The 17,018-nt window shown below is 56.8% G+C and overlaps 1 protein-coding gene and 5 non-coding genes across 7 annotated transcripts in view; 1 reads left to right on the plus strand and 5 right to left on the minus strand.

Annotated features, from left to right (window-relative positions):
• Positions 1 to 5,892: 5,892 nt before the first annotated feature.
• Positions 5,893 to 17,018, minus strand: part of yata (N-terminal kinase-like protein yata) — a 29,040-nt gene continuing 17,914 nt past the window's right edge. For both annotated transcript variants that reach the window (XM_037229096.1, XM_037229103.1), the window contains exons 15-19: positions 9,662 to 9,762; positions 8,759 to 8,878; positions 8,168 to 8,335; positions 7,721 to 7,838; positions 5,893 to 7,448 (exon numbers count right to left, since the gene is read on the minus strand). In XM_037229096.1, the coding sequence (XP_037084991.1) occupies positions 7,324 to 7,448; positions 7,721 to 7,838; positions 8,168 to 8,335; positions 8,759 to 8,878; positions 9,662 to 9,762 (632 nt within the window). In that variant the 3' untranslated portion in view covers positions 5,893 to 7,323. The remainder of the gene's footprint in view (positions 7,449 to 7,720; positions 7,839 to 8,167; positions 8,336 to 8,758; positions 8,879 to 9,661; positions 9,763 to 17,018) is intronic.
• Positions 10,640 to 10,711, plus strand: TRNAG-UCC (transfer RNA glycine (anticodon UCC)). Its single transcript has one exon. It is a non-coding gene; the product is annotated as a tRNA-Gly (tRNA).
• TRNAG-UCC (transfer RNA glycine (anticodon UCC)) lies at positions 12,289 to 12,360 on the minus strand. The gene has a single exon. It is a non-coding gene; the product is annotated as a tRNA-Gly (tRNA).
• TRNAG-UCC (transfer RNA glycine (anticodon UCC)) lies at positions 13,316 to 13,387 on the minus strand. The gene has a single exon. It is a non-coding gene; the product is annotated as a tRNA-Gly (tRNA).
• TRNAG-UCC (transfer RNA glycine (anticodon UCC)) lies at positions 15,648 to 15,719 on the minus strand. The gene has a single exon. It is a non-coding gene; the product is annotated as a tRNA-Gly (tRNA).
• On the minus strand, positions 16,595 to 16,666 carry TRNAG-UCC (transfer RNA glycine (anticodon UCC)). Its single transcript has one exon. It is a non-coding gene; the product is annotated as a tRNA-Gly (tRNA).

Raw genomic sequence — 17,018 nt, forward strand, 5'->3', positions numbered from 1 at the left:
GACGGGTCTGTGGCCGGGTTAGGGCAGAAGGTGGGACGGAACAGTGACCGCGGTAGTGCTGAGGGGGGGACGGGTCTGTGCCCGGGTTAGGGAAGAGGGTGGGACGGACCAGTGACCGGAGTAGTGCTGAGAGTGGGGAGGGTCTGTGGCCGGGTTAGGGAAGAGGGTGGGACGGAACAGTGACCGCGGTAGTGCTGAGGGGGGGGGGACGGGTCTGTGGCCGGGTTAGGGCAGAGGGTGGGACGGACCAGTGACCGGAGTAGTGCTGAGAGTGGGGAGGGTCTGTGGCCGGGTTAGGGCAGAGGGTGGGACGGGCCTGAGGCTGGAGTAGAGCAGAGTCGACCAAACCCCATCGCGTTGCTCTTACTGCCTAACTACAGTTGGGCAACATCCCATTACCAGTTTGCAAGTCAGGAGCATGCTTCACAATTCAGTTAGTGAAGGTTTACTCTATGTCACATCTCCGTGGCTCATTTCCGTCGAAAAGTACAATATGAACATCTACCACCACACACATAACCATAAGCCGCCACCATGTATTGCAATATGCCAGAAACGTCACGACAGAACATTGTTTCACGTCAAATCATCGCCGAGCTAAGCACGCGACTTCCAACCGAGGCACGAATGGCAGGTTCGTCTCACCAATCAATTTTTCAGGCGGAACAACAACCACCCTCGAGATTTCAAATCCAGACAGATAAGTGGAAAATAAATGGAAAAGGAATTGCGTTTGTCAGTTGAGTGGCACGGCGCAATAATTCCTATAGAAGATTAACCTGATACTCGGCAGCTAATTGAAGCAGGAAAAATTTGCAGACGGCACTGCGATTTCTTCGCTTTTTTGTGCCCCGAGGGACATGACAAAAACTTGGCTTTTAGAAGCGCTTGTCTCTCCAGAAGGTGAGTGGAAAATACGGAAGATTCACGTTGATCGTTTGCTAAGGAAAATTGCGTCTTCAGTTCACAAGGCTCTCAAGCACGAGGCCATATGAGCACAGTAAGCAGGTCACGTGTTTTCCGACGCTGCCGGTGATTAGTATTAATATGCATTTGTCAAGCAATCAAATGCAAATTTTGGCAGTTTCAGACTACTTCAGCTGACGCTGCAGTGGTTTGCTCGGTCCAAAGACCACGCAATGCATGCGCTTGGTTTACGAGCGACAGAGCAGCAGTGGCTCACTACTGTAATCTCCGGCCTCTTGTTTATTCAAGGAGCTCTCAGTTCCACGTGCACTCGGCCTGGACATAATAGGATTATTCCCAGAACGTCGTCCCGACATCGCCGCCCGGGATTTGGTAACTATCTCTCCCCGCACCCTTCGGCAATTTCCTTTTGTTTCCGGATCTGGCAGCCCACGCCCGAGGGCCTTCATTCATGCCATTCGATTTCGCATCCTCTGCTTAAGTAACGCTGAGCCGTATGGCTAAGATGATTATCAGAGCGTCTGATGAGAGCTCTTTGAGTGGTTCCCCGCCTCCTCCTGCTCGGGAGATATGCAAATTAATCGGGCGTTTGTTTCACTCCGGCCGCCACTCGAAGGTGGATAACGACAGACGATGCCGACTGAGGTGAGCTAACAAAGCCAATTCAGCGCCGCCTCGCAGCCCCGCTCGCTCGCGAGTTTGAAAATAATTGCATCATTTGCACCGCTTCGCCCGAGCTGGAATGGTTGAACCGCTCGCCCCACTTGCGTCCTCTAATGAGCTGTGATCCCGCGCCGGCGGATCCCGCAGGAAAAATGTATCTGTCGAGGCGACAAACGACCGGGCGGCGACGAGCCGCCGCCGAACGCTGGCGACTCGACGCCATAATCCGCCCGCTCATCGCAGCCGATAGACGGTGGAGAGCGGCAGACGCGTCGCCGTGGCAACGCTGCTGGCCGACCGCTGCCAGGGATTGGCAGCAGACGACGGGCCTGGCCCATCACCCACCGCATTAGTATCCGGTGGGAGATGGGCGGTATCCGCTGGGGCGTCGCCACCACTGCCAACGGACTACCTGCGCGAATAGTGCGGGAGCTGAGCCGAGGGGTTCCAGGTATCTGGCTCATCTTTTCAGCTGCTCACCCTCCCAGAATATCGTCACTTGTCTGTCATCCTTTATAATACTAATCCGCAAGTCAGGCCCACCCTCATCCTACAAACATTGGGACACACTTCTCGGTGCATCTTGCCCAGCATATTCGAATGTTTCATCAAACAATGCACCATGTGACATGCGTGTGGCAGCACCCCACATCATGAGACATACCGATCCGGAAACCGACCTTCGTACTTAACTATCGACTACCTCATCCACCCTTGCGACTTTCTTGCATTGCACATTGACGACTCTGTGAAGGCTGCCACCATCCAACTCATCGACTTTCCTCAGGCTGTCCACCTGGGTACTGTTCTCTAGGGGTGAACGACATTTACTGAGGTAGCAGCCTATGACATCACAGGCAAGTGCATTGGACGTCCTAGGAAGAGAGTGGCATGTCCAAAGATGAGGAACAACTATAAGCAGCTGATTCAGTCCGCGGAGGCATATAAGGCGCAACAAGGGAGCTTCTGGATTTCAGCACGGCGGACAGTAATCGCAACGTGACGCGTTTACAACATCGCCATTGATCACACTACATGTGATCAAGCGCCGCCCATTTGTCCGACAAAGACGACCGCCAACACGCACCGGTGCAAGGCGTTACCCGGTAAACAACCACGACTCACCACACTTGCTTCGCCATCCGGCTAAGAAAGGAATGGATCTCGGCAGCGACGAGCAGGTGGGCCAGTTCGCTACGTCAGAGGTCACATGAGCTCATCCGAAGTGAATGGGCCTCCAATTGTGAACGAAGAGCGGAACGTTGGCCAACCACGACACTACTCAGACACTTCTGGAACGGCATGCTCGGCTCCCCACCGTACAGACGGTGGTCAGCTTCCTCTGAGGTCGACGGCATGTCATCCCAATCAGGGAACCTACTCGACCGGTATGGAGCCCGCCTTAACTGTGTTAAGCAGCACGTGCGCGCCGCCACGGGGCACCAGGGTCGCACTGGCTGCATTCCTCATTACATGCGTGACCGTGCTCCGAGTGAAGAGTGGCTGAGGTGCAGCCAGTCAAGCGGCCGCAGCTCGGCTAAGTAGCCTACGGCATGGAGAAGGATACACTGAATGGACAGTATTGCTAGAAGTACGTTGAAAATCTGAGCATTGAAGTACTTGCCTTCAAAGAATGTTAGCTTCCGTTTAAGAAGAACAGATAGACGCCATATCTCTCTAAGCATGTGTCAACAACGCGGCATGAAATTTGACGACAACCATGCTATAAACTGACATATTTTGTTTTTTATGAACATGATTGAATAAGCACTGAATAAACAGTATCGCTAGAAGTATGTTGAAAACCTGAGAATTGAAGTACTTGCCTTCAAAAGATGCTAGCTTCTTTTAAGGAGATCAGATAGACGTTGTATTTTTCGAAGCATGTGTTAACAACGTGGCATGAAACTTGACGGCAAAGATGCTATAAACTGGCATGTTTTTTACATAAACACGACACTTAAACTTATCCAAGTTGTTGCAGTGGCTGGTGCCGAAATGGAGACGACCATCAGCTTTGTTTACATGTCTTTGATGCTGTCAATAAAGCTGCCAGGCGTACATATCGCTTCGGACTTAAAATGAGCACTCCCGTGAAAACTACAACACCCGTCGCCAGCTCTCAAACCATCCCAAGTGCGTCAGGTTCACGTAGACCTGGACGACAATCGTGCCATCTAAATCGGCTTCGTTTGGTCAGCTCCCGGAGGCTGCATCCTGCCACGGCAGTCTAATCCAGCACAGACATAAACGAGATCGAGCGCGTGCAGCCGGTATATCTGCGGTCACTATGGCAGATCACAGCATCTGTGGTCGAGCCGCCGCGCAGGCTGCCATCCAGCCTTTGCTATAGAACCTCGAACCAGACCGCGCAGCTGCTCCCCGCCAATTAGCTAGCTCCGCCCGTCCACTGCGCCCGAGCGGACGTATCTCAGGAGAAGCGCGTGGCCTACACGAACATGGGTGTTATGGTACCGCATACGGGCACCGAATGATCTAGGAAGTGCCTTGTTCGTCTTGATAAGGCTCATGAGTTCCGTGCATACCGTACCCGTTTTTAAATTGCTCATACTTAATATGTATAGAATGTGTCAATGTGCGGTGTTGTGTAGGTGGTAGATCGTTGACCACCCTTTGACCGCATTCGTTTGTGCATGCCACTTTTGTGTAGGCACGCACGAATGCTTCTAAGTGTCGTCCCGCTGCTGTTGCTAGCAGCGGAGGTCTGCGCGGCGTGATCTGATCTGCGGTTATTTAGTGACTTTACACGGGCGGTATCATGAGCAGTTCTGGAGAGGTCTGCGCGGCGTGATCTGATCTGCGGTTATTTAGTGACTTTACACGGGCGGTATCATGAGCAGTTCCGCGCAGATCTGCGCGGCGTGATGTGATGTGCGGTTATTAGGTGACTTTACACGGGCGGTATCGCGACCAGTTCTGGGCAGATCTGTGCGGCGTGATCTGATCTGCGGTTATCAAGTGCCTTCACACGGTTCTGTTCATCAGAGCGGTTCTGTGGAGGTCTGCGCGGCGTGATCTGATCTGCGGTTATTTAGTGACTTTACACGGGCGGAATCACGAGCAGTTCTGGAGAGGTCTGCGCGGCATGATCTGATCTGCGGTTATTTAGTGACTTTACACGGGCGGTATCATGAGCAGTTCTGCGGAGGTCTGCGCGGCGTGATCTGATCTGCGGTTATTTAGTGACCTTACACGGGCGGTATCATGAGCAGCTCTGCGCAGATATGCCAGCGTGATCTGATCTGCAGCTATTTAGTGACTACACGGGCGGTATCGCGAGCAGTTCTGCGGAGGTCTGCGCGGCGTGATCTGATCTGCGGCTATTTAGTGACTTTACACGGGCGGTATCACGAACAGTTCTGCGGAGGTCTGCGCGGCGTGATCTGATCTGCGGTTATTTAGTGACTTTACACGGGCGGTATAATGAGCAGTTCTGCGGAGGTCTGCGCGGCGTGATCTGATCTGCGGTTATTTAGTGACTTTACACGGGCGGTATCATGAGCAGTTCTGCGGAGGTCTGCGCGGCGTGGGCTGATCTGCGGTTACTTAGTGACTTTACACGGGCTGCCCACGCGTCAAATTCCCGGCGTCGCTTTCTGGCGACAGCTGCGTCATGTCAGTCATGTCAGTCCGCGCGCTGCAGCAGACGACGGCGGCTCGGACCAGGTTACGTAACGGCGGCAGCGTCCTGCAAGCCGGCCGTGTTGGGCGAGCTCCCCCTTCCCCCCCCCCCTCATTCCCACCAGAGGAGGGAGGGGGAGGGAGCTCCGGGGGCTAGGCGCGTGTGGCGCCGGCGCCTCACGCGCCAAAGCCGGGCGCCAGTGAGCACCGGCCCCGCGACAGTGCTGCCACGCGGCGGGCCTGTGACGCGCCTCGGTCAGGGTCAGGGTGAGCCTTTCTTTTCGCCGAAGGCACTGAACCCGGGCCGCCTAGCACCACACTGCACCACGACCGCTGCAGAGCGAGAGCCGCAGGATCTGCGCAACTCCCACAGGACTGCAGGCGTGGCGCGCTGCACGGCGCAATACCACTGAGGCAGAACAGGGCCTGTAGGGCATTCTGATGAAAACAGCAACAATCAACGTCTCTTGACGGATGCAGTTGCAGGACAGCAAGATCAGGACATGACCTGTGTTTTGGTCCCATTGCAATGCGTCACGAGACTTGTTTTTTCATCACCCTACGGCATGATAGAGACCGCGTCTGGTGACATACACATTGGGTGAGTAGATGCGAAGGCTGCGCAACCGCGAAACAAAACTGATTGCGGTAGACAGCGAATGGAAGGGTTGTTGAATGTATTACCCCCACACGCCGACGATACAAAAATAGTCAGATCAAGAAGCAACAGACACACGCACACGAATCGCACATGCGAAATGACGTCAATGCCCATCGCCCACCGCGCAGCCATTCGAAGAGCCTGTCACCACCGGATATCATATGCCCTTCCGATGTATAGTTCAGATTTCACTGGCACGCTCTTGGGTCAAGTAGGCGGAACCCGGGGTCAGGTATCGACCTCATCCGCTCATATCACTGCAGTGTGAGTCATCCAACACGTGCGCTTACCATGTAAAATGCCCATGCTGCGCGCGGGCAGAATGCTGCATGTTGTCCAGCCTACAATGTTGAGCTTGCTGTGCTGGCCACTCGCCGAACGACAAGCACGAGAGAGTCCCTAAAGCCGCATACTGCCAAGAGTCCCTAAAGCCGCATACTGCCACATCAGCTGACGGCATGTCACATAGCATGGCCCTGTCAGCTGACGGTATGTCACGAGTCATGGCCCTTTCAGCTGACGGTATGTCGCGTGTCATGGCCTTTTCAGCTGACGGTATGTCACGTATCATGGCCCTGTCAGCTGACGGCATGTCACGTGTCATGGCCCTGTCAGCTGACGGTATGTCACGTATCATGGCCCTGTCAGCTGACGGCACGTCACGTGTCATGGCCCTTTCAGCTGACGGTATGTCACGTATCATGGCCCTGTCAGCTGACGGTATGTCACGTATCATGGCCCTGTCAGCTGACGGTATGTCACGTATCATGGCCCTTTCAGCTGACGGTATGTCATGTGTCATGGGCACGTCGCCTGCACGTCACGCCACGCCAGCGCTGGAGAGCCGCGCGGAACACACGAGCCGCCTCGTCACCCGCGGGGACCGCCGCCGGGACCGGGCGCCCTATCCTCCGACAATCCGACGGCAACACACCGGCCGAGAGGGGAGTATGGGCTGCAGGCTGAAGGCGGCCGGAGCCGCAGGCTGAAGGTAGCTGGAGCCGCGGGCTCGCCCGCCCGCCACCGACGGCCGAGCGGCGCTGGCGGCGCGACGGAGCCTGCTGAGGCGTCGCCAGCTGGCCAGCCCGTCTGGCCCGACAGACGGCAGCCGTCGGTGCGCCAGACTTGAACAGAGCGGCGCGCTGGCGCGTCGGACCGCAGCACCGACGTCTGGCGGTCTGGCACCAGCCCCGTCCGACGGCCGGTCAACACGGGTACCGCCCGACGCTGCTGCCTCCGGAACCACGGCCGTGCCTGATATGCAGAGTCCAGCCGCGCGCCAGATGGAGGCGGCAGGGTCCAGCTGCGCGCCAGACGGAGGCGGCAGATTCCAGCTGCGCGCCAGACGGAGGCGGCAGAGTCCAGCTGCGCGCCAGACGGAGGCGGCACACTGCCGGATAGAGCCTCCTGGTCCTGAGCTACACTGCCGGCTAGAGCTTCCTGGCCCCCAGCTTCATCGGACCTTTCCGCGCGGCTCGCTTGGCCTCTAGCTCCTTCTGTCGCTGCTGTCGCCGTTCTTGCATCGCCGACTTCTTGTCTTGCTCGCCACCGGTGCCTGAAAGGCGGGGAAATAGTGCTGAGTCTGAAAGCGGTACCAACAATGTCAGCACGACAGCTTTGTCGAGTCAGCACTCGCCGCTGACGTATGTACCCTGCGGGCAACTATGCACAGCCGATGTTTCCACAGATCTGCCCCCTCCCCTCCCCTCCATCCCCCACGTCACACGTGTTCCATCCCTCCACAGCCTATACCAGCGCTGAGCTGCCCCGCCCCAGCCCGTGTCATGTCCGCCGACCCGTTCCTCCGCAATCCATATCGGCACTCACCCGTCCCTACACCACCCATGTCACCCCAGTCCGAGTTGTCCCAGCCGCCGCCGAAGTCGGCCGCCGCGCCAGCTGACGACGCCGTGACGTCAGCGGTGGGCATGGCTTTGCGCTGGCTCTGTCGGGCAGGTCCAAGCATGTATCGGGTGTACACGGCAGTCAACGGAGTTCTCAACACCAAGTGTAATACGCTTTATGCACGCATGAAGCGCTTGTGATCATGCCCTGTGCACACATGTCTTCAGCAAACGAAGCGTGCGCAACTACAGACACACAAACGATCGCACTTGTCTGTACAGCTCAACTGCAACTGTGGTCACTATCTCCTCAGGCCACCTGCTCCCTATTCCGTCAGGTCGCGCGGGTCAGACTCCTCCGCCTCTCCAATGGCGCAGGTCGTTACTCGTCGGCACGACCATCCGCCGCCACGCCGCGCCGGCCACCCACCGTCTGTTTGGTGGGCACGGAGGCGAAGGGGTCCTCCACGGCACCAGCGTCGGCCCAGCGGATCTCGGAGAGGGGCCTCGTGTCCGGCTCGGCGGTTACCGGGCTGAACTCGTCCTCCTGCCACGAGTCCCAGCCGTCCGAGGGGTTCGATGGCACGGCCGACGGCTCCTGAGGACACGGTCACTGTCAGCTGATTGCGCCTGCTCCAGGCACTCTTGGGAGGCACTCCTGCACTCTTGCGGTACTCTTGGGAGGCGCAGGGACAGCGGCCCGTCCGAGCACAGCGATACTGGAGTTATACACAACGGCCCATGCTCGCCATGTGTCAGCACGGCGCCGTACGTGACGTCACGGACACGCCACTCTTCACCTGTCATTCGTGCCGCAAACACAGCGCATCACAGTGGACCTTCCCACCAGTGTACGCCTCTGTGAATGCACGGGATCAGGCGGCTGCCACTGCGGCCTGACGGCGCCGCACCAACAAGACATAATTCCTGTGGCCATGTCGCGGCGCGCAGCACCAGTCCCGTCCCGTCTCAGCACGCTGGCGACGAGAGCCAGCCGGGCCCGTGCTCCGCCGCCACTGACCGTGGCCGGCGCGGGCTCCTCCAGCGAGCCCCAGTCCTCGTCGTCCCAGCCGTCCGAGGCGTCTGCCATCGGCGAGGTGTCCTCACCACCACCACCGCCGCCGCCACCGCCGCCGCCGGACTGGAGGGACGGAAAGCAGTCAACAAGGGCAGGATGGGGGAGGGGGAAGGGACAATGAGCAGTTGGCACAGCGAGACCACCTCTTCCTACACCGGACGGGAGGGACACGGACCTCAGTCGATGCAACCAGACAAATACCTCCAGCGTCGCCGCAGCGGCCGAACAGTGGAACTCACTGGACACGACACGACCTGGCAGAACAGACAAGGTCGGTGAGCAGAGCCAGACCAGCCCACGGACTGACGGAGAAGGAGGTCCGTCAACACAACCTGACCAGCGTCTCCAGCACGGTTGAGCGGCACCACCCCAAGAATGATGCGACAGCTGTCTGCACACACAACCAAACAGCCAGACGGAGATCAGGTGGCAGAGCCAACCCATTCCCGGCGCGACGCCATTACCACTGCAACACCGCTACTGGACCCGTGTGACGATGGAGGTCAAGAGAACAACACCAGTGCCTCCGACGCCCCCACACCTCAAACAGCACACCAGGGCCGATACAGACGTGTCTCTCGACGTGTACGTACGGCTGCAGTGTCCGCACGAGCTACCTACCGCCAGCTGAAACGCAAGAATCGAAAGCGGACCTAATTCGCGATCACAGACGCCACACAGACGCCACGTCGTGCTATGCCCCAGACGCGGGCCGTGACCCGTTCCCCGTCCCTCTGTGGGGTGTCCCGGCCAGGAGACGTCCCTGTCCCTCGGCTGAGAGCCCCCCCCCCCCCCCCCCAGGAGCCGTCCTCGTCCCTCCGCGAGCGTCCCAGACCAGCGCCTCACCTCGGCCGGCGGTGGGCGGCTCGGCAGGATCTGCCCCCGTGACGGCTCGGCGGCGGCGGCGGCGGCGGCAGAAGCCGGTGCCTCCGAGCTCCCGCCGGAGTCTGCGGAGTACAGTGCGGTCAGCGCACAGCGCAGTCAGCGCACAACACACAGCGCACAGCGCACAGTCAATCGCAGCCGGAGGAAGGCACACAACGACAGACACGCAGCCACGTAAGCCTTATGATGGTGTGGACGCTGACATGGGCGGTGCGGGTTTGGTCAAAACACGGGCCGTCCAGAATCGTCTCAGAAATAGCCTGAAACAGAGAAACTCCGGGACTCCTGCCCAAGCGAAAAAAGGCCGAGTGGGACAGAGGAAATGGTGTGTCATCTGCGAAAAACCATCCTCGCCACGCCAACGGCAGGTCACTTCAGGTCACCTGAGGCCCCGTCAGGTACCACAGATGTCAGGACCGATCCCATACCCTCGACTGCCTCAAAACGAGGACCTCAGAGCAGGAAAATGCGAGGTGCTTAACCACATTCCTTGCTCCACAGATGTCATATCGCTATTGGCAGAAGCCCACACCAACGAACAAGACATACTCTACTCTCAGCACGAGACAATGGGCCACGATGGACGACATGCGCAAAATCCCGCACACTGCTCCTGCAGAGGTGCCACGGCCGACCCTCATGAGAACGGGCGAAAGCGCCATAGCTGGCGCGCAAATCCCCGCGAGTAAACTAAAGCCCCATCATTTCCGCCAGACAGTGAATCAGTCCCCAAATCCACCCGAGCGAAGGATGGTGCAGCGGGAACAGTCCAGCCCCGGTGCGGCACCACCAGCCATGTCACATCCTGTGATGCTCGCTCCGGCGACCAAGAGGCCATTACGCGGAGACCAACTGGAACCGTTACACAAGCAGCCGGGCGGAGTTTTTGTCCGTCATTACGGCGGCGGTCGGGTTTACCGGGCTCACCTCCCGAGGCAGGCGATGGTGGTATAGTGGTGAGCATAGCTGCCTTCCAAGCAGTTGACCCGGGTTCGATTCCCGGCCATCGCAATCAGGCGTTTTGTGCTGTACACAAACGCTAAGAATAACGCACAGGACAATGAAGCCCATGCTACGAACAGAGTTGGGAGCTTAACCAATGCTTTAAGTCAATGCTTAACCCCCAATTCAGGACAAGAGACATCAGGGGGCCAGTTGTCCTGTATGGCATTATGTGGGGTTGTGAGGCTGTATAGGGTTACGTGGGGTTGTGTGGGTTTACATGGGGTTGTGTGGGCTTGTGTGAGGCTGTGTGGGATTGTGTAAGGTTATGTGGGGTTTTATGTGGGGTTGTGTGGAATTGTGTGGGGTCGTGTGATGTTCTGGGAGATTGTATGGAGATTGTGTGGGGTTGTGCGAGGTTGTGTGGGGTTGTGTACGGTTGAGTGGGGGTCTGGGGGATTATATGGGGTTGTGTGGGGTTGTATAGGTTTGTGTGGCGTTCTGGGGAGTATGTGAGGTTATGTGGGTTTGTGTGGGGTTGGGTAGGATGATGTGGTGTTGCGTGGGGTTATGTGGAGTTGCCTGGGAATCTGTTGAGTTGTTGTGTTATTGGGGCTTTACGACGCACTCGGCTGCTAAGGCTACATGGCGTCGCCCGCCTCTCACCCTGGCAGGAGGGGCGGGCACCGCGGTGAATCGAACCCCGCACCTCTGGATTCCCAGACGCGTAGTGGTTAACGTAGGCGCGTTAACCACTACACTACCGACACCCCTTTGTTGAGTTGCGTGAGGTTGTGCGGGCTTGTGTGTGCTCATGTGGGCTCGTGTGGGATTGTGTGTGCTCGTGTGGGCCCGTGTGAGCTCGTGTGCGCTCGTGTGTGCGCATGTGGGCTAATATGTGCTCGTGTGGGGTTGCGTGGGGTCGTGTGGGCTCATTTGGGGTCGTGTGGGGTCGTGTGGGGTTGTCTGGGGCCTTGAAGAGACTTGCAGTTTCTTGCGGGGTCTTAATGGGCTTTGGGTATGGGTATTATGGGGTCTTGTGGGGTTTTGTGAAGTCTTCTGGGGCATTGTGGGGTATTGTGGAAGGACGCTGGCCTTTTCTTGTCCTGCCCGACGTGGACAGATCCCATGTGACCTGGCCTGACTTCAGCAAGCTTAAACCCCTGTGCAAGGCCCCCACACCAGATAAAACCAGATGAGACCAGCCTAAGCAAAACCAAACCAAACCAAACTAGACTAAACTAGACCAAAACAAACCAAAACGGACCGGACAAGAGGAGACCACACTAAACCAGGCTAGAACAGATTAGGTCAGTTCAGGTCATTATCTACTGCCCTGTGGCTTCAGGCAGTTGTCTAAGCTCGATTACGAAGGTCACCGTATGCAGGGCACGTACATTCTGGTCTAAGTCTAGTCAGACTAATCAAATCAGAGAAGATCAGGTCACATCAGACTAGATGAAGCCAAGCCAGACGCAGATGGCGGGCAAAGCATGGCAAAGCCTCGCTCTGGTCATGGTGTTAGTAAGTGCCATACGAGACGTGTTCGTTAGATTGTTTTGTTTCCGAGTCATCCCCGACTACGGAGTTCATTCGGTACCTCATTTCTAGCATTCAGGATATTGGGTTGCAAATAAAACGGTCGATGCGATGGCCGGGAATCGAACCCGGGTCAACTGCTTGGAAGGCAGCTATGCTCACCACTATACCACCATCGCCTGCCACATGTCTGGAACTCGGTAATTCCGACCGCCGCCGTGATGACCGACAAATATTCCCGGCCGGTGGCTAGCCTAGCCTAGCTATACCTCGCCTCAGCTGCCTCGCCCTACGCTGCCCTGCCCAATTCAGTTCTGTCCCGCTCCGTTCCGTTCCGTTCCGTTCCGTTCCGTTCCGTTCCGTTCCGTTCCGTCCCGTTCCGTTCCGTTCCGTCCTGTTCTGTTCTGTTCTGTTCTGTTCTGTCCTGTACTATTCTGTTCTGTCCTGTGCTGTGTCTTACTGTGCTGTGCTGTACTATGCTGTGCTGTGCTGCATTGCGCTGTGCTGTCCAGCTCTATCCTCCCCAGACCAGACCACATCAGATCAGATCAGACCAGACCAGACCAGACCAGCCCTGCCCTGCCCTGCCCTGCCCTGCCCTGCCCTGCCCTGCCCTGCCCTACCCTGCCCTGCCCTGCCTCGATCTGAACCCATCCGATGTGGCCTGGCCAAACCTGATTGAGCTTAGACCTCTCATGTATAGGAGCCACACCAGATGAGACTCGATTACACCAGCCCAGACTACACTATAGTATACTAAACCAGGCCAGACCACAACAGACCGGACCAGACCAGGCAAGACCACGTCATACTCTAGTATCTAGTGGTTTTAGATGGTTGGCGAAGGTCGATCACGTAACCTACGGTTATAAAGGGTACGTAAAGTATGGTCTGGTCCAGTCAGGCCAGGTCAGATCAGCCAACATTAGGTCACATCAGATGAGGTGAGGCCAAGCCAGGTACGTATGGCGGCAAGGCAAGGGAAAACCTCGCTCGTATGGCCATGGCGTTAGTAAGCGAGATAAGAGTCGTGTCCGCTCGATTCTATTGTTTCCGAGCCATGCCCGACTACGGGCTTTGTTCGGTACCTCATTTCTAGCATTCAGGATGTTGGGTTGCAAATAAAATGGTCGATGCGATGGCCGGGAATCGAACCCGGGTCAACTGCTTGGAAGGCAGCTATGCTCACCACTATACCACCATCGCCTGCTGCGTGTGTGGAACCCGGTAATTCCGACCGTCGGCGTGATGACCGACAAAAATTGCCTCCCGGTGGCTAGCCTAGCCTACCTATACCTCGCCTCGGCTGTGCTGTGCTGTGCTGTGCTGTGCTGTGCTGTGCTGTGCTGTGCTGTGCTGTGCTGTGCTGTGCTGTGCTTGCTGTGCTGTGCTGTGCTGTGCTGTCCTGCCCTGCCCCGTCCTATTCTGTTCTGTTTTGTCCTGTGCTGCGCCGTGCTGTGCTGTGCTGTGCTGTGCTGTGCTGTGCTGTGCTGTGCTGTGTACTGTGCTGTGCTGTGCTGTGCTGTACAGTACTGTGCTGTGCTGTACTATACTATACTATACTATACTATACTATACTATACTATACTATACTATACTATACTATACTGTACAGTACTGTACTGTACTGTACTGTACTGTACTGTACTGCACTGCACTGCACTGCACTGCACTGCACTGCACTGCACTGCACTGCACTGCACTGCACTGCGCTGTACTGTGCTGTGCTGTCCTATCCTGCCAAGACCTGTCCCGCCTTGCCTCGATCTGAGCCCATCCGATTTGACCTGGCCTAATCTGATCGAGCTTAGACCCCTCATGTAAAAGCGCCATACCAGATGAGACTCGATTACACCAGCCTAGGCTATACTGTGCTATATAATAGATCAGACCAGACCACACCAGACCAGTCCAGACCAGACCAGACCAGACCAGACCACACCAGACCAGACCGAACCAGACCAAACCAGACCAGACCGAACCAGACCAAACCAGACCAAACCAGATTAGGCCAGGCCATGCCAGGCCACGTCATGTTCTAAGGCCAGATGAGAACAGATCAGGTGAGGCCAAGCCAGGTACAGAGGGCGGCACGGCAAGGCAAAACCTCGCTGGTGCTGACATGGTGGTTCGTACGCGAGATAAGAGACGTGCCCGTTGGATTGGATTGTTTCCGAGTCATCCCCAACTATGGGCTTTATTCTATGCCTCATTTCTAGCATTCGGGATATTGGGTTGCAAATAAAACGATCTATGCGACGGCCGGGAATCGAACCCGGGTCAACTGCTTGGAAGCCACCTATGCTCACCGCTATACCATCATCGCCTGCTACATGTCTGGAACTCGGTAATTCCAACCGCTGCCGTGATGACCGACACAAGTTCCTGCCCGGCGGCTAGCCTAACTTAGCTATACCTCGCCTCGGCTGGGCTGCCCTGCCCTACCCTGCTCTGCCCTGCGCTGCCCTGCGCTGCGCTGCCCCGCCCTGCCCCGTCCAACCCTGCCAAAACCTGCCCTGCCGCGCCCTGCCCTTTCCCTTGCTCTTGCTCTTGCTCTTGCTCTTGCCCTGGCCCTGGCCCTGGCCCTGGCCCTGGCCCTGGCCCTGGCCCTGGCCCTGGCCCTGGCCCTGACACTGCCCTGTCCCGTCACGTTCCGTCCCGTCCCGTCCCGTCCGTCCTGTCCTGTCCTGTCCTGTCCTGTCCTGTCCTGTCCTGTCCTGTCCTGTCCTGTCCTGTCCTGTCCTGTCCTGTCCTGTCTGTCCTGCCTGTCCTATTCTGTTCTGTTTTGTCCTGTGCTGCGCCGTGCTGCTGCTGTGCTGTGCTGTGCTGTGCTGTGCTGTGCTGTGCTGTGTCGTACTGTGCTGTGCTGTGCTATGCTGTGCTACGTTACGCTGTGCTATCCAGCCCTATCCTGCCCGGACCTGACCTGACCTGACCTGACCTGACCTACCCTGCTCCGCCCTGTCATGCTTCAATCTGAGCCCATCCGATGTGGCCTGGCCAAACCTGGTTGAGCTTAGACTCCTCATGTATAGGAACCACACCAGATGAGACTCGACTACACCAGCCCAGACTACACTATAGTATACTAAACCAGGCCAGACCACAACAGACCAGACCAGACCAGGCAAGACCACGTCATGCTCTAGTATCTAGTGGTTTTAGATGGTTGGCGAAGGTCGATCACGTAACCTCAGGTTATCAAGCGTACGTAAAGTATGGTCTGGTCCAGTCAGGCCAGGTCAGATCAGCCAACATTAGGTCACATCAGATGAGGTGAGGCCAAGCCAGGTATATATGGCGGCAAGGCAAGGGAAAACCTCGCTCGTATGGCCAAGGCGTTAGTAAGCGAGATAAGAGTCGTGTCCGCTCGATTCTATTGTTTCCGAGCCATGCCCGACTACGGGCTTTGTTCGGTACCTCATATCTAGCATTCAGGATGTTGGGTTGCAAATAAAACGGTCGATGCGATGGCCGGGAATCGAACCCGGGTCAACTGCTTGGAAGGCAGCTATGCTCACCACTATACCACCATCGCCTGCTACATGTCTGGAACTCGGTAATTCCGACCGCCACCGTGATGACCGACAAATATTCCCGGCCGGTGGCTAGCCTAGCCCAGCCTAACCTCGCTTCGGCCGCCCTGCCATGCCCTACCCTGCTTCGCCCTCCTCTGCTCTCCCCTGCTCTGCTCTGCTCTGCTCTGCTCTGCTCTGCTTTGCTTTGCTTTGCTGTCCTGCTATGTCCTGACCTGCCCTGCCCTGCCCTGCCTGCTTTGCTGGCTCTGTTCTGATCTGCTCTGCCCTGTCCTAACTGTTCTGGTTCTGTTCTGTTTTGTCTGTAATATCCTGTCTTGTCCTGTCTAAACCGATTCCATCTGACCGACCCGATCTCAACCGATCCGATGTGGCCTGGCCTTACATGATCGGGCTCAGACTCCCCATGTCAAGCAACCACACCAGATGAGACTCTACCCGGCTACACTAAACTACACTACACATAACAAGGCCAGACCAGTTCGGACCAGACCAGACAAGACCAGACAAGACCAGACAAGAACGGACCACGCCAGACCAGACTAAGTCATGCTATCGTGTCTCGTGGCTCTATGTCGTTGTCCAAGTTCGATCACGTAGGTTCAGGGTACATAGGGTAGGTAGCCTGATCTGGTCTAGCCAGGCCCGCTCAGATCAGGCAACATCAGGTCACATCACGTCAGGTGAGGACAAGTTAGTACAGATGGCAGAAAGGCAAAGTGAAACCTAGCTCGCACTAGCATGGGGGTTAAACAGTAAGCGACAAACGAGACGGGTTCGTTGGATGGATTGTTGCCGGGCTAATCTGGGCTAGGGGCTTCATCCTGTGCCTCATTTCAAGCATTCAGCATGTCGGGTTGTAACATAAAACGGATGATGCGATGGCCGGGAATCGAACCTGGGTCAACTGCTTGGAAGGCAGCTATGCTCACCTCTATACCACCATCGCCTGCTGCGTGTATGGAACCCGGTAATTCCGACCGTCGCCGTGATGACCGACAAAAATTGCCTCCCGGTGGCTATCCTAGCCTGACTATGCCGCGCCGTGGCTGCCTCGACCCACTCTGCACTGTTCTGTTCTGTTCTGTTCTGTTCTGTGCTGTGCTGTGCTGTGCTGTGCTGTGCTGTGCTGTGCTGTGCTGCGCTGTGTTGTGCTGTGCGCTGCTGTGCTGTGCTGTGCTGTGCTGTGCTGTGCTGTGCTGTGCTGTGCTGTGCTGTGCTGTGCTGTGCTATGCTGTGCTGTCCTGCCCTATTCTGCCAATACCTGCCATGCCCTGTCCTGCCTATTCTGTCTTGTTGTC

Source organism: Pollicipes pollicipes, unplaced genomic scaffold (genome assembly GCF_011947565.3).
Source record: "Pollicipes pollicipes isolate AB1234 unplaced genomic scaffold, Ppol_2.1 Scaffold_2555;HRSCAF=2994_pilon_pilon_pilon, whole genome shotgun sequence".
Lineage (NCBI taxonomy): Eukaryota > Metazoa > Arthropoda > Thecostraca > Pollicipedomorpha > Pollicipedidae > Pollicipes > Pollicipes pollicipes.